Source organism: Engystomops pustulosus, chromosome 3 (assembly GCF_040894005.1).
Source record: "Engystomops pustulosus chromosome 3, aEngPut4.maternal, whole genome shotgun sequence".
NCBI classification, from domain to species: domain Eukaryota; kingdom Metazoa; phylum Chordata; class Amphibia; order Anura; family Leptodactylidae; genus Engystomops; species Engystomops pustulosus.
The window spans coordinates 104,781,227-104,807,295 of NC_092413.1; the positions used below are offsets into that span (position 1 = coordinate 104,781,227).

Sequence of the window (26,069 nt, forward strand, 5' to 3'; positions counted from 1 at the left end):
CAAAAAAAAAGTTATGACCTTTAAACCGCCACTTACGAAACTTCGCTAAAAATGCCCAGTCACTAGAGCCTTTTCAGGCCATTGTCACTAAGAGGTTCATGACATAGCTCAATAATGTAGTTCACTTAACAAACTCACTTTTCCAGTCACATAAAATTTAGTCCAGACTTATAATTTTATTCCTTTAATATAAAATATTCTATATTATTCAGAATAAACCTTTTGTTCATATAGTAACAAATTAAAACTACTATCTGAAATATGTGTAGTGAACTGTATAAATGGCTCCGTTATATATTGTATGCGATGCAAATGAATTCTATGAAAAGGTATAAAAAGGTGTATCCTATAAAAAGGCTGTAATGTTATAATGAACACTTTTCATAGCTATTAAATTCATAAATGAAATCATCTTAACATGTAAATGTAAGAGAAGAGTATATAGTTAATAACATAAGTTTGCCTATTGTGGGGAATTGCTCTGGTAGTTGACTGGTAGCAGTGCAGGAAGCAGTGACACACGCAGGTTTAAAGTCCAATTTAAGTGTTTATTCACACTTGCAAAACAGAACACAACTTCAGCCTTGGCTTAGGCACATGCAAAAACATTACAAAAGTAATTCCTGCCCGGCTAGGCGCTGTCTAATACATTTGACGGACCCTAGCTATCCGGGTACCAGGCTGCCTGGCACCTGCTCTTGGCCAGCAGTAAGACAGGAGACCCTCAGTTACCTTTGCTGTGAGAATGCAATCTCGCTTTCAGCTCTCCAGGTAGGGCCTTTCCTACTGCTTCTGGCCTGCAGACTAAATCAGGCCCTAACGAGGCCTGTGACCCGCACCTGTGGGCAATTCACAAACCCAGGACCGAAGCCCGGGTGGAGTAGGAGTCCCACTTCCAGCCTACCCCTACTCCATAATAAGCAGGCCCAGTACGGACATTACAAATGTGTCTGTGTTAGCTAGGTCAACACAGACAAAACAGACTAGTCCTGCTTATCATGTCTGCATTAACCCTTGGGTTACTGCAGACAAACCCAGGGCTTTTACCACACACCCTTCATCTGCCTGTAGGACAGATAGCGGTTTTCCCAAATGACACCTCTCACTTTCTTACACTATATATATATACGATTGTGTCTGACCTTATATAAACCCTCTGTGAATAAATCAGTGGTATGAGATAAAATATTTCATTGTGCTGCTGCAAAAAATTCTGGAAAACAGAATATTACAATTCTACCCAATAAATCTTCTTTCCAGCATGTAGCAGCATTAGGAAAGACTGAACCTTTTGTCAGGGCATGCTCTCAAGGGTGAACATCTAATAAAGTGCTACAATTGATAGGTGGGCACATTACTGATGTCCATGACCATAGCAGCTATCCAGACACTTTTAAGGTTAATATTTCCAAGTTTGTTTGTTTTAAGTTTGCAGTAAGAGCAGTTGCAAGTATTCTTTCAACACCTGGGACAACTATGATCACTATTCCCACCTGTATATCAGTTTCTAATATTAGTGTCATCTATGCATAACATATACACTCACCGGCCCAACTGCTCGTTAACACTTCATTTCTAATCAGCCAATCACATGGCGGCAGCTCAGTGCATTTAGGCATGTAGACATGGTCAAGACAATCTCCTGCAGTTCAAACCGAGCATCAGTATGGGGAAGAAAGGGGATTTGAGTGCCTTTGAACGTGGCATGGTTGTTGGTGCCAGAAGTGCTGGTCTAAGTATTTCAGAAACTGCTGATCTACTGGGATTTTAACACACAACCATCTCTAGGGTTTACAGAGAATGGTCCGAAAAAGAAAAAACATCCAGTGAGCGGCAGTTCTGTGGGCGGAAATGCCTTGTTGATGCCAGAAGTCAGAGGACAATGGGCAGACTGGTTCGAGCTGATAGAAAGGCAACAGTGACTCAAATCGCCACCCGTGCGATTCAGAAGAGCATCTCTGAACGCACAGTACGTCGAACTTTGAGGCAGATGGGCTACAGCAGCAGAAGACCACACCGGGTGCTACGCCTTTCAGATAAGAACAGGAAACTGAGGCTACAATTTGCACTAGCTCATCGAAATTGGACAGTAGAAGATTGGAAAAACATTGCCTGGTCTGATGAGTCTCGATTTCTGCTGCGACATTCGGATGGTAGGGTCAGAATTTGGCGTCAACAACATGAAAGCATGGATCCATCCTGCCTTGTATCAACGGTTCAGGCTGGTGGTGGTGGTGTCATGGTGTGGGGAATATTTTCTTGGCACTCTTTGGGCCCCTTGGTACCAATTGAGCATCGTTGCAACGCCACAGCCTACCTGAGTATTGTTGCTGACCATGTCCATCCCTTTATGACCACAATGTACCCAACATCTGATGGCTACTTTCAGCAGGATAATGCGCCATGTCATAAAGCTGGAATCATCTCAGACTGGTTTCTTGAACATGACAATGAGTTCACTGTACTCAAATGGCCTCCACAGTCACCAGATCTCAATCCAATAGAGCATCTTTGGGATGTGGTGGAACGGGAGATTCGCATCATGGATGTGCAGCCGACAAATCTGCGGCAACTGTGTGATGCCATCATGTCAATATGGACCGAAATCTCTGAGGAATGCTTCCAGCACCTTGTTGAATCTATGCCATGAGGCAGTTCTGAAGGCAAAAGGGGGTCCAACCCGTTACTAGCATGGTGTACCTAATAAAGTGGCCAGTGAGTGTATATTGCTTTTAGCTGAAATCCAGGATTGAGTGTGAATTTATAACATGCAGGTCTGGAATTTGATTTTTTTTCTTTTTTTTTTCTTTTTGAAGACAACAGACAGTAACAAGGAGAAGTCAAGAAATATGCATAAATTGTCAGATTAAAAAAACCTTTTCATCATTTTAGCTGAGATGTATAAGGGACGTGGAACATTAAAGGGGTATTCCCATTTCAGCAAATTAATGTTATTGTTTGTATTATACAAAGTTATACAATTTTCCAATATATTTTCTGTATCAATTAGTAAAGGTTTTCTAGATCTCTGCTTTTTGTCATTCTATAGAAAGCTTCTATGATACTTCCAGTGGAGAGAAATCTGACCATGGTTACACAGGTGCACAGCTCGTTGTATATCACACAGCTCTGATTGCTCTGTGTGATACTACGAGCCCTGCACCCCTTACACAGAAAACTGTGAGGAATTGATACAGAAAGTATATTGGAAAATTGTATAACTTTTTAATATACAAATAACAACATTAATTTGCTGAAATGGGAATATCCCTTTAATTCCTCCCAAAGTGTTTTTAGTACAGCCTACTAAAAAATTTTTTTGATTTTAGATGATCAGTGTCAAACTTACTGTGAACATTGATGATGAACATTATGCACAGAGTATAAGGTAACTTAAAATCCATACATATGACCTAAATTACTATGTTGAAAGGCAACTATAAAGCTGAAAGGGACTCAGATCGTATGCACTGTACTATGCCTTTGTTGCAATTCAAAGCTGGCTCCCACACATTGCCTGCTCCTCACTAGCTCAATGACTGTTCTAATATGTTCCTACTTTCCTAATAACCAGAACCCATGTACTTCCTAATCAGCAACATCTATGTGCTGAACCAGGATCCTGTAGGTGGTAGACATATATACATTTCTATCAACAGCATTCACAGCTTGTACAAGGCTGTACCCAGCATGAACTAATTGTATTCTCTGTGCCATTGCTTGACCTCCAGCATTGTTTGTTAAATGGTTACTCAGCAGGCACTAACACTATTTTTTCCGATAGTCATGACTGCTTTTTTTCATCATTTTCATGGCACATTTGAGTGAAATATTATCCGCTGACGGATACATATTACTTATTTCCTTATGATTTTTTCAAGAACTTAATATATTATTATACTGATTTTAAGGAAACGCACATATACACTTAATTTTATGTTTTGGGGGGCTTCTAGGTTGACAATATGGTAACTTTCTATGTATTTTACAATGTCTTTTTCTATTACTTCAATCAGTAACATCCTTTTTCTAACAGACATACATATTTATAAAAACTGGAAACAAATGCAGCACATTAAATCAGCCCTGTCAGGATAGCATATTGTATTAATAACTTATTTAAACCATAAAAGAGTCTCCAAAGAGCAGAATTTAGGAAGATAAATGTAAAAGTTTAAAGGCTTGTGCCATATTTGATTGCAGGACTTTGAAATGACTATATTTACTGCTTCTGACAAACATTCTCACATTTAATATCATCTTATTAAAAAAGACTCAAAAAATGGATAACACATGTACATAACAATGAATTGTTAGCAAAAGGATAAAATCCCAGATGTAGTCACCTAACATGGTTAACCGGAAGATCACTGGGACCCCCGGCAATTGAATAAAAGCTACCCTAAATTTTTTGTTAGCCCACTAATTTTATAATATATATTATCATTATTTTACCATGGCATATAAGGCTACTTAACAATTTACGTTTTTACTAGAATTTGTTGATATTTTTATTTTATATGACAAACATAAAAAATATATTATGCATATGCAAATGGAGTATAATGATGTTTTTTTATGGCATTGTGGACATGAGAGGATCTTCTTTATTTGGAGAATATTCTATATTTTTACAGTTATGCATCTGCCTTTTTTGGCTACATAATGTACACCCATGAGATTATAAAAGACATTTCCACAATACTTTTGTTTGATTCTAATTATTTCTCTCCTTGAAGGTAGACCCTCTTTCTAATAGAGACAACACTGTCAGTACCTGTAATGCCCAATTACTTTTTGCAGAATCCTATTCTTAGTAATGCAGACCTGCTATCATTAGATGCTGCTCCTCCTATTCAACAAGCTTAGACACGTAAAGAAAGAAGCATAGAGGGTCTGCACACAGTACAAAAGTAAGTAGTCGGAATGCTGAATCACTTGATGAACATTCAGGGGTTATCCACAAAGCAGTCATGGATAACTTATGTAAAAGAGTGGCAAGCCCATTTTTTTGTGATTAAAAGGTGAATGTCACTATACTAATGTAGATAAGCTAAAAACCAAGCAATCATAACACTGGATATTGTGATGCATTTCTGCATCTTTTGAGGTGGCCCACTGTATAAGAAAGCAAAGTGGCAATACTCAGATTGACATAGAACTGCTTGGTAGAAACAAAAGGACATTTAGCATAAGTTGTAAATAAAAGCTGATCTCTGGCTGCTAACCATAAGGAGGACCAGTAGTCAATTTATGAATGATTCTGTGCACTCTGGGGAGAAATGTTATTATCCGCGTGTTGTATTTGTATAAAATAAATGTGGAAGTGAAATTGAACTTGTCCATTGTATGTTTATTTTTTTCTATAATTTTAAATAGGCCTGTGCTCTAGGATTATCTACATTATAAGGTTTACATAATTTATAATAATATGTGACCTTTGCTGAACTGCAGCCATATGTTCTTACTAATTACCTGCCATGATATGAATCTGTTTAACCTAAAACCGATCCATTAATTATATCATTTTCAAAACAGCCAAAGTCATATATTAGCCTCATACAAAGACAGTGCCTTAGTGGAAGCATGGGACTTAGTGGAAGAATGAGATAAGTTATCTAATATCTCTGTATTTTTCCAGCTTTAATATTTTATGACTTCATTAAAGAGTTATTGCCAAATCTTTGGAAATGAGGAAATATCATAACATGGACAAATTATGTGTACCGTATATACTCGTGTATAAGCCGAGTTTTTCAGCACAAAAAATGTGCTGAAAAACCTCCCCTTGGCTTATACACGAGTCAATAAAAAACAAAAAAACTTCCAGACGCACCCTCCGGAGGCCTGATGGTCCGCGTGGCTCCCGATGTTCAGCGGCTCCTCTTCTGTTTTCCCCGCGGTCGGTCTTCTCTGTGTTGTATCAGAGATCTGCCGGATGACGCACATTATCACACGACGATGTCGCTGCTGATGACGTCATCAGCGGCGACACCGCCACGTGATATTGTGTGCCAGCTGGCAGATTGCGTGGATGCGTATCTGCCGGCTGATACAACACAGAGAGGACCGGAGACCGGTCGCAGGGAACGGAGCATCAGGAAGCCACCTGTAGGTGAGTATGGAAGGTTTTTTAAAAAAAATGTGATGGCGAACGGGGCTGGCAGTATACTAAGGGCTGGCCGGCTGCATACTTAAGGGGGCTGGCCGGCTGCATGCTTAAGGGGCCTGGCAGGCTGCATACTTAAGGGAGCTGGCAGGGTGTATACTTCAAGGGGGCTGGCAGGCTGTATACTTCAAGGGGTCTGGCAGGCTGTATACTTCAGGGGGGCTGGCAGGCTGTATACTTCAGGGGGACTGGCAGGCTGTATGCTTCAGGGGGCTGGCAGGCTGTATACTACTGGGGGCTGGATGGCTATATACTGGGAGGCTGAGACCAATGCATTTTCCACCCTCGGCTTATACTCGAGTCAATAGGTTTTCCCAGGTTTGGGTGGTAAAATTAGGGGCCTGGGCTTATACTCGGGTCGGCTTATACTCGAGTGTATACGGTATATCAATTTTGAAATATATGCAATTACTGAATATGCAATTAATAATCTTACATTGTTTTTTGTTTTTATATCTATCTGAAGAAGGGAGATGGGGAGGACTACGATAGGTGCGCCTCTCCATACAGTTAACATGGTAGGGGGTCCAGGATGTCAGTATGTTGCATATAGAATTCAGCCGGTAGGCCATCGGCACCAGAAGATGACCACTGCAATTTTTTCAGCTTGCTGAAAGGGGCTACCAGAGCCAAATCTTCAGGGGTAAGGGAGCTAAGGTAGTCAGCAGTCTCCCGAGCAGTCACTGTGTATGTAGAGGAATACAGGGATGCATAAAAGTCTCCAAATGCCTCCTCATGGTCACATAGAAGAGTCACCCGGGTCAAAAAACTCAGTAACCACAGTAGGAGCAGAGTCTATCTTAGACAGGCGAGCATACAGTGTTCCACAGCGGTCCCCATGTTTGAAGTAGTTCTGTTTGGAAAAGAAAAGTGACCGTTTAGTTTTGTTTGTCACAATGGTCGAATAGATGCACTGCCCATTTCACCATGCGAGTGTGTTCTGAGAGGTCTCGTACATACTGTATGCTATTTCCGATTGCAATGCAGCAAGTTCAGCTGAAGTCTCAGTGGAAGCAAGGCCTCTTTTAGGATCGTGCATGGCCTGGGACATGGTTCTCCGAACAAAAGTCTTAAAGGCATCCCAGGAGTGGGGGTGGGGAGGATGTGTCCCGCAATGCAGCGTTACACACAGCGGTGTAATGGGAAAAATAATAGGCCTCTCTAATCAAAGGAAGGGTCAGATAATCAGCAAGGCACATATCTATGTGGGACATGGAGTTATAAGAAGTGGAGAAGCAGGAGAAGGCTCTAGTGTAAACATGGTGTAAACAGCGCCAAACATCTTCCAGCCCCAGGCTCTCAGCAAGTGAGTGGAACACTGTTGGGGAGGATGGGACAGACCACTGGTCACCCACCTAGTTCCTGTCCAAGAACCTATTCCAAACAGTACTGAAATCTCCCACCCACATTACAGGGACTCCTATGTATAAAGAGAAACGTGGAAAGAGGTTCTCCGGCACTCCAATTGTAGTAAAAAATCTTGGGTTTATTGGTCACATTAAAAACAACAAGAGTACAAAAAGTGCATGTGTGGTACACAGACCAATGCGTTTCGAACATATAAAAATCAGACCATGACTAAGAACTGAAAAGATTTTTCAAGATTTTTTATTACAATTGGAGTGTTGAAGAACCCCTTTCCACATTTCTCTTTAATTGCTGCTAGCCGATACCTGACATGGCTTTGGAGGATTGAGCGCCTTCATCTACACCCCTTCCTCTCCTGAGCACCGGTGGTTACATGATTGATTCATCGCTTTAGGTGAGCTGACATTTCTCTCCCCAAGTTGTCATATCAACCCCCAACCCCTCCTTCCCGTCAGACACCAGCTACATAGGGTACCGACATAAATCCCAATCTGAAGTCGATTGAAGACAGGTTCAGAAGTCAGCATATTAAGGGCTAACCATTTCTGTCCCTAGAAAAAGGGAAAAAAGGGGGAAAAAGACATACAACCAATATTGAACCAAATATGCACTTATATTGCATTAAACGAGCTCCAAAGGGTTAGGGGATTTCTCACCCCCCCCCCCCACCCACTTACAGTGAATGGCAAAAGGATAGAGGCTCCCCTGTTGATCCTATATATGGCTACTACATGGAAGAGCAGCCAGCCAGAACAGGATCAGTCTCTTTGAGGGGAGAACCGTGGGGAGAAGCCCCTCGTGTCCAACCACATTGAGACCTCTTCCAGGGTGTCAAAGAACCAGGCTTGATCCCCGTTCACAAAATGGATTCTAGCAGGGTAGAGCATGGTGTATTTCAAGTTGGACTCCCCTAGGCATTTTGTCATGCACGTACTGCAGGAATACCATGACCTCTGCATTGCCCATTATTAAGTTACCCTGCTCTCTGGACAAGCGGAGAAAGGCATCTCGGTTGCTATAGTTGAGGAGTTTAGCAATGAATGTGAGCGGTGGAGCGCCAGGTGGAGGAGGCTTAGGAGAGTGTGGTGCGCCCATTCCACAACAAAGGAGGAGGAGAAGGTATCATGCCCATAGGTATATGTCAGCAGATTTTCCAGGAAAGTACCTGGATCTCGACCCTCCGAGCACTCAGGCAGGCGAACAAAGTGGAAGTCGGTTTTTCTGCTCTATGATGCGCTGATACAGCCTCTCCAGTCGAGCAGTCTCCTCCTGCAGGGTAGTCGACAATGGTCTTCCAAGTCCCCCACATGACGTTCAACATCGGTAACTCGCTCCCTGGTACGTTGGGCATCTTGCCTAATCAGAGCAATGTCCACCTTAACCTCATCAATGCTTGCGGTAAGGGCCGTTTGGCACTGCTCAATTAGTAATTCTATCTCCTTATGATGATGTGTTTTGTTATTCATCAATTACCATTTGCAATTACCAATTACAATGTTATACCAGATGAATACAGTGGGGAACATGTATCAAACTTTTGACTTGCTTTTTACTTTAACTTTTTGAGACTTTTCATGGTGCTGCCTTTTTGCACCTAAAACTGTCTTCTTTCAAAGTTCGCCATTGTCTAGTTTTCTGCAGTGTTCCCTGAGTTATCACCTGAATCCAGATATGAAAGTTTGAAAGTTGCGACTTTTAAAAAAAATCTAAGGCTGCCTGTGAAATTAGATTGCGACTTTTGGAGTTTTTTTGCGAGTTTTGTTCACTAAAGACAAAACGCCACAGGTATCAATAGGGAAAAACCACTAAGATATATGTGACCAGCAGAAAAGCCAAGAAAAGTCTCAAAAAACAGACAGACGAAGCCAGATTTATGATACATGTGCCCCAGTGACTCATGTTAAGGTTTCTAAACCTCAGGCTGTCGAAAATTTAAGTATCATTATGTTTATGTAATAATACATTAGGCAAAACAATTATAAATATGTGGAAAATTGGAAAGCCAGTTTATGAACTCCAAGGAGAAATGGAGTTCTATTGCCACATATCTGTGGTGTTAATCCAGACCTATAGATAGTATTTGGCTTTTCTCGTGGATGTGGAGTATAGATGAAGCTCCATGGCTAGTTTCATTATGAAAATACTTATATATTTCCTTTTGCTTACAAACTGTAGTTAATCTATATTTTATATACAGATATATATTTACCATAACATATGCAAGTGTCCCTATCTGCATTTCTATAATCTTAAAGTAAAATTATTTTTATCAATTGATGTTTCTCTAAATTACCATTTTTAATGCAAGCCCTATCAGCCAAGGTAAACTACATCCATCTGATTCACACACTAATTATGTCTAACATGCAATTATTTTTGAAATGGGAATTATCTTCCTCCGGCAATACAGTTATCATCTTGCAAGCACCTTTCAAATCACCAGCATAAGCTCAGACAATACGTGCGAGGAATGTATGGAAACCCTTGGGTGTCAGGAGTTTAGATGATGTTTATTTCAAAGGATTCAGTGGAAAAGGCTTCCCAGCAAAGTAGGTGAATATTTCTTACATCCCTCTAAACGACCTTTCAAAATAAATAAATAAATGTATATTTGTAACACCATATATACCAAACAAATGTAACATTTAATTATCACTTAATAACACTGACAATTTTCCTAAAATAAATGTGTTTGAAGTAAGACTAGAAAGTTTTTTCTTACATTAAAATACCAATTTTGTTCAAACAAAAGACGATACTGGGTTATAATCCTGACTAAAAATCTAAATCTTGTCTGAATCTTCAGAACAATGTTTCAGGATGGGTTGTGACAAGAGAGTATCATTGGATTTAATGTCTGGAGTAAAGACTACTTACTCCATCTCTGTATGTTGCCCTGGCTTATTGCTCTATGCCTCCATCTATGATGTCCCACCTATTGCACTTTGTGCAGGTTTCCCCCCCTCTTGCCCCCAATCCTGTCTCTCTATGCCCCAACTCTCTGTTGCCAATGCTTTTTCCTCTATTCCCCCATCCATCTTTTTATGCCCCCTTCTCTCTACACCACCAATTCTATGTTTTCTCCTGCTCATCCCCACTGATCCCTTTGGTCTAGAGAATGTTTTATTTTGTCATTCTGAGTATTTTAAGAATGTTGTCTTCATGGGAATATCCCTATACTGTTGGCTATGATATGTCACAACACATAGGGGCACATTTACTAAGGGCTTTCCGCCAGTTTTCTGGTGGACTTTGCACGTTCTTTCTAGTGTTAACTGCTTGCACAGGTATTTGAGAAGTGTCTGCACCACAATTGTGTCACACATGACCTTTTTGTGGCGGTGCTCCACTAGGCATCATGTGAACGTGCGCCAGATTGAACATACAAGTCCGACAGAAGTGTGTCGCACGCCCCATGTTACAGATAGACCAGAAAAAAAGTGGTGCTCTCTGACAGGCCAGTTCAGGGTGCGTCAGATTCATGAAGAACAGGCGCCAGAAATCTGGTGTCCTCTGCATTATACACAGGCAAACCACACTTAGTGCACCATTCTTAGTAAATGGGTATTATAGCTTGCTACTTATTCAGAGTTCAAGTCCCCATACTTCCTCGCCTAGTCTAGTCTTTGAAATCATCTTTTCTTTTAAATAATTTAGCTGGCTGGGTTCATATGCATCATATACTTATGTGATCTTATGATAACACCAGATATTACTGTGTGAAAATAAAGGCAGCAGAGAGATGCAGATGCCGGGCATGGTTCTGCACGGAAACCTTCTTCTCCTGTGACCAAGCCAGCACTGAAGAACAAATTCCATCTGAAGCCTTGTTTTCCAGACTACAAATAATAATGACCAAGAATAGTCCATGAATATCAGATTGGTGGGGGATCAACACCCAGCACTCCCATCAATGTTCTCAGCATATGATAAAAGGAGAATGGGCAGCTACGTTCCCTGTGTAATGTCTGAACCAGGTGATAGCAGATTCAGATAAAGATAGGCTGTGCTGCAGTAACCCGTCATAGAGAACCTCTTCTATTCTTAGTGTATCAGCTCATGAGAACAGCTAAACTGTGGGGGATCTGGACCCCCTTAAACCATTATCATTTATAAACTGATATGGTGTGCTGTTGGTAGGGAGATCTGGACACCAAGTTATCTTTCTTTTGAATCTTTTTATCAGAGAAGTACAGATAAAGTTCTTTATTTTTTGCAATAGTATAATGTTTCATTGTATACATATCAAAAAACTAGTATACTATATAACTCCTCAATACCTAGCAAAATGCCGCGTTTCTAGAACAAACAATAAGTAATTGCTTCAAGGATAAAATGGTCTATAAAGATCTATTAAAAAGTGTTGGGCTCATTTGTGATAAGTATAGATTTTCTATTAAACTCTGGTCCCAGCAAATTGAGAGGATGGCCGCCGTTATTGCTATACCACGGTGTAATCTGTTGCTGATGTTTGTTTTGTCATTTTCTGCAGGTGGAGGTCAGTAAACAAAAAGAAATGAAGAATTGTTATGCACCAACAGACGACTGCAGGAATATGTGATTTATCAGGAGACAGGTGAGAATTAATTCTGCTTCCATCCCCTATGAAATGTGCTGTGCAAGTGAATATCTTAGCAGAATTAGTCAAAAGCAATGTACAAAACAGAAAAAACAGAAACAAAACTGATACATGACAGGTACATTTCTAACAAGGAAACAAAATGCACCCATCAGCTGAACAAAGACTAAGAAGCTACTAGGGTCAGAGAGTAATGTTTTGGGAAACTTGGTTTATGGAGCAGCTCGCTCTTTACTTATTTTGTGCAACACACATTAACAGCATTCTCAGGATTGACAACATATAGGAGGTGGTAGGTCGCAGAATGTACTGTTTTGAGCAGTTATGCCTTGGTACAGTTTTTGCGTGTATTAAGGGAACATGACAGTATATGCCATCTTTGCAGTCTATAGCAGAAATATTTAGTAATATATATGGGCACATCTCAGTAATACTAATCCTATCCAATATATATGGGCGCAGATCAGCACTACTACTTATATCCTGTATATATGAGCACATATTAGTACTCCTAATCCTATCCTCTATATATTGGCACAGTACAGTACTACTACTCCTATCCTACATATATGTGCATAGCTCAGTACTACTACTCCTATCCTGTGTATATGGTCACAGCACAGTACTACTACTCCTATTCTGTATATATGAGCACAGCTCAGTACTACTCCTGTCCTGTATATATGGGCACTGCACAGTACTACTACTCCTATCCTGTATATTAGCACAGAACCATACTACTACTGCTATCCTGTATATAGGGGCACAGCACAGGACTACTACTCCTATCCTGTTTATATGGGTACAGCTCAGTACTACTACTCCTATCCTGTATATATGGGCACATATTAGTACTCCTAATCCTATCCTGTATATATTGGCACAGTACAGTACTACTACTCCTATCCTACATATATGTGCATAGCTCAGTACTACTACTCCTATCCTGTGTATATGGTCACAGCACAGTACTACTACTCCTATTCTGTATATATGAGCACAGAACCATACTACTACTCCTATCATGTATATATGGGCACAGCACAGGACTACTACTCCTATCCTGTTTATATGGGTACAGCTCAGTACTACTACTCCTATCCTGCATATATGGGCACATGCCAGTACTACTCCTGCTATCCTGTATATATGGGCACAGCTCAGTACTACTCCTCCAATACTGTATATATGGCCACAGCATGGTACTACTACTCCTATCCTGTATATATGGGCACACCTCAATACTACTACTCATATCCTGTATATATGGGCATAGTATTAGTAATGATAAATCAAGGTATCTGTCGTCATGTACAGATCTGTAACATGAAAGTAACAGCTTTCAATAAAAATATCTTGTCGTAAACTTAAAGGGAACCTCTCAAGTGGATTTGAGACACTAAACCACCCACAGGTCCCTATGGACTAGTAGTTTAGTGTTCCAAATCACCCTGTATGATTGGTGTTCGTAAACCCTAAAAAAAAATTATTTGGTCCTGGGCTCTCAGCACTTGTGATAGCACTTGTGTGATACTGCTAGTGACACCGGAGTACTACACTCTGGCTTCACTGCGCGAGAGCTCCGGATGTGAGTCCTCTTTGCTTCATCGGACTTATATCAGGACAAGAATAAACGCCTCATATGAACCTGATGTCCTCTAGAAGTCACTACGTTGTTATATACTATGATTGTTAATAAGGAACCAGTATCTATCACTATATGGTCACTGTATGGTGAAATACTGGTACCCCTGGGTTGGGGGCCCACTTGGACGAGTTTTGCCCCCCTATGCTCAACCCCTAGCCACGCCTCTGCTCACTATATTTTTGAGCACTGGATTTATTCCTGTTTGACATTGTACAGTATATTATTTTTCTGTATTAGCCTATGGCTGGGTTTTCCAAGATTTAAATACGGATGACCTATCCTTAGGATAGTTTAGCAATATTAGATTGGTAGGGTTTCCCACCATTCAGCAGATATCAGGATATTTACCCGAAATAAAGTTGCCAGAACTAGCAAAGTGTACAAAAACAGAAGTAGACTACAGTGGAGTACTTGTTCATGGGACAAATACAGTAGATCAATATATGGATGGTGTCAACAGACGCATGCACAGGACTGCTATATAAATCCATCCCTGTTTACAATGGGTCTTTGATGTTACACATAAGGACTAGTCGCTGTTTTCAAGCAATGGAACAACATATTGAAAAAGGGCTTAGAAAAACAAAAGCAATACAACAAGGCCATTGTTCATGAAGTATTCACAATTATTTGTTTTGGGTGCAGTTGCACTTTAACTACTGTTGCCACATTTACTACAGTAAAATCAGCAATTCAATAGATATTTTATCAAACGTTGGAATATTCCTCTATGGAACAGCTGTGATCTTTATCCCTTGTATTGCTGTGCACTTTGCATCAAATAAACTCAATATTCATGGGTAGAATTTATCACAGCTGCCTGGATCAGTATGAGATGTGGTGATGAGTGAGACTTCTGCATTTTACAATAAGGTTATTAGCGTCCTTTACATGCATCTGTTTGAGAGCTCCATAGCTTGTAATGAATCTGGCACCTTGTTATAGACTGTCACTCAAAATATGCTACTGAGTCAAGATCAAATACAATCTTTTATCCCTGGTTCTCTTCATGTACAGGAACAAGATGTCTAGCACTCTGCCACTCCAATGCCAGAGTGCATCCAACATGGGAGAATGAGGTTTACATCACAAGAGAGGCATGCATTCACGCATTCTACATGGCAGATACCTTCCTCTCCCAGCATGGGAGAGTGCGGTGCGAAAGGCATGAATAATTAGCAGCCCGCAGGGCCGGACATCTTATCGCGGCGCTCTGGCCTGTTAATTGTAAGTCTTTTTTCCAGGCGATCCCGATGTGTAAAGATTAAAGAACACTGCTAGGAATGGGATAAGGAGGAGCGTAGGTGAGTAAGTGCAGTTTGATTTTTTGTTAAACTTGCTGGTAGAATTCCTATAACCTATACTTTACAACCAATTTCCAGAAACTGTTGAGGACAGGAGAACAGTACACTTGTCTCCAGAATGTACTGAACATTGCAGGTTGGCTACTATATTAATTTCTATTGGAATCTAACAAGTTGTCACAATGTATTTTGTTGGAAATTAGGTAATTGTTCTATAATTAATTTGGTTACAAATTACATAAAGCATGTCTTTGGGAAATTATGAGGAAGGAGAGGATATTTGAGTGAACAAGAAGCAGGTAAATTAGTGCCATACAATAGTCCCTGAGGGATGGCTACTTTGTATCTTTTGTATTTTACAATTGGTTTACATCTCTTCAGTTATGATTATTTTGATTATTTATTTTTATATGTGCAAGGGAATGGGTTTGCCATTTGCCTATTGTACCCATATACCTATTGCTACTCTTTTATACTGTTTATGAATGTAAATATAGTTGATTATCAAAACACTTTTTGGCATATAAAGACTGTTTTAAATCAGCATCAGTAAAAGACTTTAGAGCACATTATGACATAATTCATTTGCCTTTGTGTTCTGGAGTAGAATTGAAGCCTATCTGCATCAAGCAGGGGGACATTTCCTGCCTGTGAAAAGCTCACGCTGAGTTAATTGAGGAACAGTGTTCTATCAACTAGTATTGCTTAGAACAGATGCCTGGCCTCACATTACCATGGAGCTGGCATTTCATTCTTGCATTTTATCAGGTTTGATTAGTAAAATTCTCAATTGCTGCATCCCATTATCCCAGATTAATCTTCAATGAGAGACCACAATGAGGAAATGCATTGGCCATTGGGTCTGAGCGTACACTAGAAATGTGTGGGATCATAACATCTCACTGCATTATTTACTAATGAAATTGCTCAAAAGAACAAATAGTGAACAGGTATTATGGATTTATCCCACTGTGAGAATAAAGGACTGTAAAGTCACAAAAACATCTCAGTATTTTATAGCCAGAGGAAAATAAAGACAGTAAATCTGAAATACTGCATTCCGGTTGTCTGGTTAACTTTACTTTGCTATTATAAATCAACTTCACTGTGAAATTCTGCCAACAGCAGCCTTCCTATAGAAAGACACAGCCCACACAAGAAATAAGTTATCAGTATTTAATAAATGTAGTAAAAACTGCATACCTATAATCAATTTAGCAGAACTGAATCAGTAAAATAAATAGATAGAAATAGCCATACATCCCACTAAGTGGTTTGACCTTTTTTAAGGAAACAGTGCTGTTTGTTTATACTGATTAGAATGAGCTAATAAAAAGACGGCTTCTGAAAGGTGAATTTAAGTTTATAAAAAAAAAAGGTTGCCTTAACTAGAAAAATAGCATTATCTTTTAAAGCAAAATCAATTTTACCAAAGTTTAGCCATTGCCATAACATCTCATGTATTCATATACATATATACATCTTTATTTGTTTTATTAAAAGAACCAAAACAATGTAATGTTGCAAAATGACAGCAAAACACAGATTGGTCACAGATGCACATATAGGTTACAAATGTCATAACAGAATATCAAAACAAACATGTTGTTATAGAAAGCTGGTCATGCCATAGGTGGACGTGTCCAGACAAGAGTAAAGGATATGTAAGCAGATTAAAATGGACCTAACCTCTCATCATTAATTTCAATATTACAATACAGAAGAAATAGAACTGTTTCTAAACACTATGGGGGACATTTATTTTAAGAATGTGCTAAGTTGCCCATGGCAACCAATTACAACTCAGCTTTCATTTTACTGATGCTCATTAATATTTTAAAGGGGAGTTGTAATTGGTTGCCATGGCTAACTAAGCACATTCTTAAACTTGAACAAGTTGATAAATCTCTCTCTATGTTGCTTGTATTCTGGAATTTTCTCTCTTTCACTATACCACAGTTCTCTGTGAGCAATTGGATAAAATCAACACATTGTTATGAATGAGGAGGAAAATCCCCATATACTGCCATACCGCTTTTTCACTGCGTTTAACCCCGTAACGGAAAATAGCGCCCAAAGTAGAAAATTGCACTTTCTTGCCATTTAAAAAAAAAAAGAAATTTCTATAAAAAGTGATCAAAAGGTCGTACAGTCCTAAAAACTATATCATTGTAAACATCATCAAAAGTCGCAAAAAACGACACCTCTCAAAGCTATGTATACCAAAGTATTAATTTTTGTAAATGTATGAAAACATTATAAAACCTATAAAAATTTGGTATCCCCATAATCGTACAGACCCAAATAATAAAATAGACATGTAATTTGGGGCGTACAATGAAATTCTTAAAATCCAAGCCCCCAAGAATATTGCACAAATGCGTTTTCCCCCCATTTTCACTGCATATAGAATTTTTTTTCCTGCTTCCCAGTACACGGCATGGTGTCATGGGTGGTCCCGCATGCGCGTCTCACGGACCCCGGCTCCTGCTTCTGCGCTCCCCGCCGCGGCTGCTCCATCATCTTCGGCCATGCGCGGGTCCCCGACTCCTAGGGCACGCGCACCGGCTCCTGCAGATTTAAAGGGCCAGCGCGCCATTAATTGATTAATTGGCGCTGGCCATTCCAGCTAATCTATTTATTCCTGCCTCTTCCTGTGATCTCTGCCGGATCTTTGTGCTTAGTGCCCTAGAGAAAGCTTGTTTATGCCGTGTGCTGTTTCTGTGTATTCCCGTTGTGACCCTGGTTCTGCCTTTGACTTCGCTCCTTTGCCGCCTGCCTTGACCTATTGCTACGTCTCTGACTCCGATCCTGTGCTGCCCATCCTGACCGCCTGCCTGTCCCCGACTACGAGATTGCCTGCCGTACCTGTACCTCGACCTTGGCTGCCACTGCGGACAAGTCACGCCAGTGGAACGACCTGGTGGTACCACGCCGCAGCAAGACCATCCTGCTTTGCGGTGGGCTCTGGTGAAAACCGGTACCACTTAGACTCCGGTCCCAGGTAGTGGCTTGTGTCATCGTCCGCAGTGGTCCAGAGGATCCACAACCTTGAAGCCTGACACTTGGAATGTGACCATTTTGAAGTGCAATTTGTTACGTAGAAAATAAGCCATAACACAGCTATGTACATGGAAAAATTAAAAAGTTATAGATTTTTGAAGGTGGGGAGTGAAAATGAAACCGCAAAAATGAAAAAGGGCGTCGGTGGGAAGGGGTTAGTAACAGAATAAACCTGCCAAACAAAACCTGCCAATCTCAGGTGTGAATTTAATACATCGTATATTGAAATGTTTCACGTATTCATTTTGGTTGAAAATAGGGACTATATAGTATTTTGGATATAAATCCTCTTAAAGTACTTGCCCCTTAAGTTCTTTTTTTAAGAAAGATCTGTGACCATAATGTGATACCTTAAAATTTTATTTTCCTTAGTGACCTAGAAAGAATTAATAAATATTATTAATATTCCATAACTGACATCTACAGATAACTTTATATCGGTGTATTACTTTCTCGACAAATTGGATACTATTTTTGTGCCTTCCAGTTTAATAGGAGAGTGCACCTGTCACTATAATATGTTGCAATCAAACAAGGCAACATATTATGATGACGGATCTGTTTTAACGTTATATCCCTTTGAAATGATACTAAAAGCTTCCCACATACAGGCCCAGACGGCTTATCTCATAACTGGGCAGGAATCCAGTCATGTTTATTCTCAGCTGGGAGCAACAAATGCTTCCAAACATTAGACATATTTGTTAACAGACATGTTGGAACCAGTAGGTTGGGAAATAACTGAAATGAAACAGACAGGCATATTTTTTCTTACATAAAAAGTAGGGTGTCATTTACCTTACAAACTGTACTGCACTTCAACTAGCAAGGTCCCTATAATAAAATCCAGCAGGAAAGGCTTAGTTCTCGTAGCCATTTGGTTCATATATGTGGTCATCATATATGTGGCCATCATATATGTGGTCATTGTACCATATATACTTGAGTACAAGCTGACCTGAGTATAAGCCGAACGGAGTATAAGCCGGCCTGAGTATAAGCCGATCGCAGTATAAGCCGAGGCCCCTAACGTTACAACAAAAAACTGGGAAAACCTATTGAGTATAAGCTGAGGGTGGGAAATGCATTGGTCACAGCTTCCCAGTATATAGCCAGCCCCTGCCCCCCAGTATATAGCCAGCAAGCCCCGAGTAGTATATAGCCAGCTCCCAGTAGTATATAACCAGCCAGTCCTCTGTAGTATATAGCCAACTTCCTTTAGTATATAGCCAGCCAGCCCCCTGCAGTATATGGCCAGACAGTCCCCTGTAGTGCATAGCCAGCCCCATTGTATTATATAGCCAGTCAGCCCCCAGTTTGCCCAGCACATTAAAAAATAAACTTACATACTCACCTTCCGGTACTCCCGATGCTTGGCGGGGCTCCTCTTCTTTCTTCTCTTTGCTGTTACAGCCAGAAGAGGTGTGACCATGCACTCTGCCATCTGATGCACACAATTACATAATCAGTGGCGACACCGCCGCATCATAGTGTGCGCTGGCTGGCAGAGCGCATGGCCGCGCCTCTGCCAGCTAATACAGCAGAGAGCAGAAAGAGGAGAGAAGCATTTGGGGAGCCATGCCGACCATCGGGAGTGCCGGAAGGTGAGTATGTAAGTTTTATTATTTGAGAATAAATCAAATAAATGTAGACTACTAAAATTAAGAAATATCCATCAGGTTCTTGGCTGATGGATCCCCCTGCAATCAGCAGAATGGGGATCACAAGTTACCCTTATTTGTTCTGGACTTCTGAGTTTCAGCTTTCCTGTTAGTTGATAAGAAGTTCTATTAAATTATATGGAACAGAGGACTGAGGTCTGTCCTGTGCTTAATTGAATTTTATTGATGTTCTCGATCATCACAGAGAGCAGCCAAACCTGGAAGTCCAAGCAGAAAAGGGAACCTGCGATCCCCATTCCGCTGGTAATTCACCTGTGACTTTTTAATGTCCAAATGGAATCCGTTAATCTTTGTCCTTTGCCAAAAATGCCTTGTTACTGAGAAGGCAACTAGAGGGCTGCATCAGTTACTTCTTTTATTTAGACAGTGATCCCTCATTCTGCATGAGAAAACGCCATTAGTAGCATTTTTAAACTAATTTTTAACATAATTCTTTTCCCTTTTTAAAATGGTAGTTTTCATTTTAATGAAACATTGTTAGAATGTAAATACATACAACATGTCCCTGTTGGCATTTGTTATACTCTGAATGCTGAAACATTAAGTATGTATAGATAGCGCTTACCTTGTCTTACGGCAAGAGTGGTTGTATAGACTAGGAATAGAAGGATGTAGTTGAGAAAACTCTGAAAGAGTGGTGTGTTGGCATGGAAATCCTCTGATAAGTATTTACTTGTGAGTCTAATGCCACATAAAAGCAGAGATAACACTTGACCCAGTGCTATAGACAACAGCATTTCCCTGTGAGAAAGCAGACAAAAAAAATCACATATAAATACAATTATGGTAGTTTAGGTAGATGTAGACAAATAGTAATACATACGAGACCAAATACAACAGTGCACATATATTCGTAGATGCACATATAGTGCACGTAATAGAAATCCAATCTTAATTATTATATTATGATTATCAAACCATAAAAGATTGACCAATAGCTAATGGTCATGGACGTTGCTTCTCATAAATGTTTCTATTGTTACAGAGAATTATGGCCAAAGGTAAGTAAAACTGAATATTACTCGACAGACATCCAAAGGAATGGGCAGCCATAGAAACGTTTTCAGCCCTATTCCTGGCAAAATAGTGACATCTATAGAGATTTTCCTAATGAGGAAACTACCCATAGAATGTGTCACCAATTTAACTTCTAACTTATGAAAGGCCTTCCTTTAAGATCAGGTCTTCCCTATTGCCTCTTTGGAAGCTTATATATTCACAGGGTACTACTATGGAAGTGGCAGCAGCAGGACAGTTTCTAGGTAATTTACGCAATAAGGAGAATGTAAAAAAGTACCCTCCCAAAATTAATTTAAAAACAAAAAAAATATTACCCCCAAAATAAATTAAAACATGAACGGTACCCATCCCAAATGAGTTATTTTAATCTCCTGGAGTTAGTTGTAAAAAGGTATATAAAAAGCCTGACCCAAATTCATTTTAGCATATACGGTGACTACCACATTAGTTAAAATACTTACAGTGCTCTTTAAAATTATGATATAGCTTAGTATATCTTAGGTACTCTCTCGTTAAAAACTCTTGCTTTGTTGTTATGATAAAATTATTTAAAAATCACGTTGCCTATGGGCACATAGATCAACATTTAGATAAAAGATATACCAGAAATGCGTTTCGAGACCTGGACGGGCTCCATTAAAAGTTTGTTTGGCATGAAACTGCTGATATCAGAACAAGATGACATATAGGAGATATCCCTTCACAGTACTGGATCATCTCTGGTCAATAGGAGAAATTCTGTTTGTCACTCTTGTTATTAATAGCACCCACGTTATGCCCCTTGCCCGGTGGTAAAAACATTCATATGTAAGCATTTTTTAGCAGCTTATTTAACAGTGAGTGAAACAAGAAGCAGACAGCTCCATTATCAGATTAGTGGCTTAAATCAGTCACTGCAGCATAGTTTAAATGCAAACGAATGGAAGCAATGGTTTAGCTGTTCCACAGAGAATGTCGGTTTCTATCTTTTCCATTTTCTGCATATCAGCTGCTGAGCTGAATGACGGGGATGCCTGTTTTTGCAACTATATCAATCTGATTTGGAGGATCTATTCAAAAATAATATTATTTTTGTCTACAAATGCATTTTAGGGATAAATGCACATATAACAAACTACTTTCTATTGCATTTAATGTGCTTACTTTACCAGATGTCATTACTAATAGTTACTGTAGCAAAACTCACTTTTCTAATTAACCCAGTAGGCTAATGGAATGATATATAGAAAAAACTATGTTTGGCCATGGTTTCCAAGCAGATGAATACAAATGGTATTTTATGCCTGTATTCTCAATCCATAATTTTCTCATTAGTGTTTCGCTTTCTTGGTGAGACTGCAATTTTCTGTTATTCAAACAAACACATTTTGCTACAATTAAAGCTTCTGTATCATTAAAGGAAGAAAGATGTAACAATATCTGCATCACCATGTTGGAGCTTTACTTACTGCAGCTTGTGCCTCCATCCTGTGTACAGTAAAGTCCAGAGAAGAATGCTACACATGGCATCAAGTATATAACATTTTTTTTTTACCCCTTTTCGCAGAGGCGCTTTTTCATTTTTGCATTTTCATTTTTCACTCTCCACCTTTAAAAATCTATAACTTTTTTATTTTTCCATGTACAGAGCTGTGTGATGGCTTGTTTTCTGCGTAAATGCAGGGAAATTGGTGAAAAACCGCATTTGCAACATTTTCTTGTGGGGTTGGATTTTAGGGAGTTCACTGTGCACCCCATATGACATGTCTATTTTATTCTTTATAATGGATACAGCAACTTGGAAAAGCTCATTATTTTCACTAAATGCACTCGCCCCGTAAGATTAAGTGAAAGGTTTTCCCATCCTTCCAGTTCAGCGACTATCTTTTTAAACAAGGGGTCATAATTTAGTGTGTAGAGCAACTCCAGAGATTTTCCAACCTTGATCCCTAGGTATGTGATGTTACCAGTAGCTATCTTTACTCCTATTCCCTGCAGCATAGCTATTTCCTTGGATTTCAGAGGGTCTAAGCAAAGCAGTTCACATTTAGATGGATTTATTTTGTCACATTCGAATTAGGCATTAAGGCCTCTCTTGCGTTATTGTTGGAAGGTCTATAGAACTCAAAAATTCATTTGCCTCTCTGTCCGTATCCGGGTCTGGGTCCGAGTAAAGGGACTTATAAAACATTTGGAAGACATTTACTATCTCTGGAGGTGAAGTAAGGATGTTCCCCCTGTCGTCTTGGATAAGGTATATGTGAGCTATTTGCACTTGCCCCCTGGCTAGGTTGGCCAATAACCTTTCAGACTTATTGCCGAATTTAAATAATTCTTCATCAAAAAGATTTCTATGGAACTGTTCCCTTTGCTGTAAAGCTCTTTCATGTATTAGTTTAGCTTCTTTCCATTCCTTTAGAGCAGGGGTCGGGAACCTATGGCTCGCGAGCCAGATATGGCTCTTTTGATGGCCGCATCTGGCTTGCAGCCAGGGCTCCTATCCAGGGGCATTACTACAGCCGTGGCATCTGCTGCGCTGCCTGTCAAGACCAGGGGCCCTTACCTGGCTCCTGTTGTGCCCCTGGCTGTAGTAATGCCCCTGGATGTAATGGGCAGAGCAGCGCAGGGTCCGCGGGGTTAATTCTGGGGCGGCACCTCCGTCTCCCTCCCTGCAGCAGTCTCCTCCGTGTGTGAGAGTGGGAGGGGAGGAGACTGTGTGCGCGGGAGATTCAGACAGAGGAGACCAGAGAGCTGCATACTGAGGAGACATCCAGCACCTGAGGAGAAGGAGTCAGCAGCCGGGGATCAGCCACAGATAAGTGCTCCCTCCCCCCCAGTGTCTCCTCACACTCTGCACTAACCCCTTAGTGTCCTGTGTGCAGGAGCAGCTATGAAGCTCCTAAGTGTCCCTTACAGACCCCTCTGCATCATCCCCTCATATCTTCCCCCACCACTGCATTTCTACATTAATGTGAGGTTCTGCAGCAGCTGAGATACAAAATAGCTAGGACCTAAGACAAAATTGTGGTGCATGTCAGTAATAAATGTGGCACATGGTCCGGCTTAGCAGTAACAACAGTCTAGCAGTCTTGTGGGACACAGAGCAGCCGCCACATAAAACTGGCGCAGACACTTTTACAAATGTGTATTGGGATGTTCTGCGGGGGGTGGCGTGTGTATAATAATGTTCTGCGGGGGGTGGCGTGTGTATAATAATGTTCTGCGGGGGGTGGCGTGTGTATTATAATGTTCTGCGGGGGGTGGCGTGTGTATTATAATGTTCTGCGGGGGGTGGCGTGTGTATTATAATGTTCTGCGGGGGTGGCGTGTGTATTGGGATGTTCTGCGGGGGGTGGCGTGTGTATTGGGATGTTCTGCGGGGGGTGGCGTGTGTATAATAATGTTCTGCGGGGGGTGGCATGTGTATAATAATGTTCTGCGGGGGGTGGCGTGTGTATAATAATGTTCTGCGGGGGGTGGCGTGTGTATAATAATGTTCTGCGGGGGGTGGCATGTGTATAATAATGTTCTGCGGGGGGTGGCGTGTGTATAATAATGTTCTGCGGGGGGTGGCGTGTGTATAATAATGTTCTGCGGGGGGTGGCGTGTGTATTATAATGTTCTGCGGGGGGTGGCGTGTGTATTATAATGTTCTGCGGGGGGTGGCGTGTGTATTATAATGTTCTGCGGGGGGTGGCGTGTGTATTGGGATGTTCTGCGGGGGGTGGCGTGTGTATAATAATGTTCTGCGGGGGGTGGCGTGTGTATTATAATGTTCTGCGGGGGGTGGCGTGTGTATAATAATGTTCTGCGGGGGGTGGCGTGTGTATTATAATGTTCTGCGGCGGGTGGCGTGTGTATAATAATGTTCTGCGGGGGGTGGCGTGTGTATAATAATGTTCTGCGGGGGGTGGCGTGTGTATAATAATGTTCTGCGGGGGGTGGCGTGTGTATAATAATGTTCTGCGGGGGGTGGCGTGTGTATAATAATGTTCTACGGCGAGTGGCGTGTGTATTATAATGTTCTGCGGGGGATGGCGTGTGTATTATAATGTTCTGCGGGGGGTGGCGTGTGTATTATAATGTTCTGCGGGGGGTGGCGTGTGTATTATAATGTTCTGCGGGGGGTGGCGTGTGTATTGGGATGTTCTGCGGGGGGTGGCGTGTGTATAATAATGTTCTGCGGGGGGTGGCGTGTGTATTGGGATGTTCTGCGGGGGGTGGCGTGTGTATTGGGATGTTCTGCGGGGGGTGGCGTGTGTATAATAATGTTCTGCGGGGGGTGGCATGCGTATAATAATGTTCTGCGGGGGGTGGCGTGTGTATAATAATGTTCTGCGGGGGGTGGCGTGTGTATTATAATGTTCTGCGGGGGGTGGCGTGTGTATTATAATGTTCTGCGGGGGGTGGCGTGTGTATTGGGATGTTCTGCGGGGGGTGGCGTGTGTATAATAATGTTCTGCGGGGGGTGGCGTGTGTATTATAATGTTCTGCGGGGGGTGGCGTGTGTATAATAATGTTCTGCGGGGGGTGGCGTGTGTATAATAATGTTCTGCGGCGGGTGGCGTGTGTATAATAATGTTCTGCGGGGGGTGGCGTGTGTATAATAATGTTCTGCGGGGGGTGGCGTGTGTATAATAATGTTCTGCGGGGGGTGGCGTGTGTATAATAATGTTCTGCGGGGGGTGGCGTGTGTATAATAATGTTCTACGGCGAGTGGCGTGTGTATTATAATGTTCTGCGGGGGATGGCGTGTGTATTATAATGTTCTGCGGGGGGTGGCGTGTGTATTATAATGTTCTGCGGGGGGTGGCGTGTGTATTATAATGTTCTGCGGGGGATGGCGTGTGTATTATAATGTTCTGCGGGGGGTGGCGTGTGTATTATAATGTTCTGCGGGGGGTGGCGTGTGTATTATAATGTTCTGCGGGGGTGGCGTGTGTATTATAATGTTCTGCGGGGGGTGGCGTGTGTATTATAATGTTCTGCGGGGGTGGCGTGTGTATTATAATGTTCTGCGGCGGGTGGCGTGATCCCCGACAAAAATGTGGCCTCGGGACCCTCAGTAAATAAGCCCCATTGTACGGCTCTCGCAGAATTATATTTTAAAATATGTGGCGCTTATGGCTCTCTCAGCCAAAAAGGTTCCTGACCCCTGCTTTAGAGTATGATCATTGGGCTGGCGTAAATATTCTATGTATGCCGTCTGGAGCCCCTGACTAGTCCGTCTGTACCTCTGTGTTGCCATTTTTATTAA

At 41.2% G+C, this 26,069-nt stretch overlaps 1 protein-coding gene across 1 annotated transcript in view; it reads right to left on the reverse strand.

Annotated features, from left to right (window-relative positions):
* Positions 1 to 26,069, reverse strand: part of SLC35F1 (solute carrier family 35 member F1) — a 230,881-nt gene that overhangs the window by 83,227 nt on the left and 121,585 nt on the right. The window contains exon 2 of the mRNA XM_072141700.1: positions 20,379 to 20,554. Within this exon, the coding sequence (XP_071997801.1) occupies positions 20,379 to 20,554 (176 nt within the window). The remainder of the gene's footprint in view (positions 1 to 20,378; positions 20,555 to 26,069) is intronic.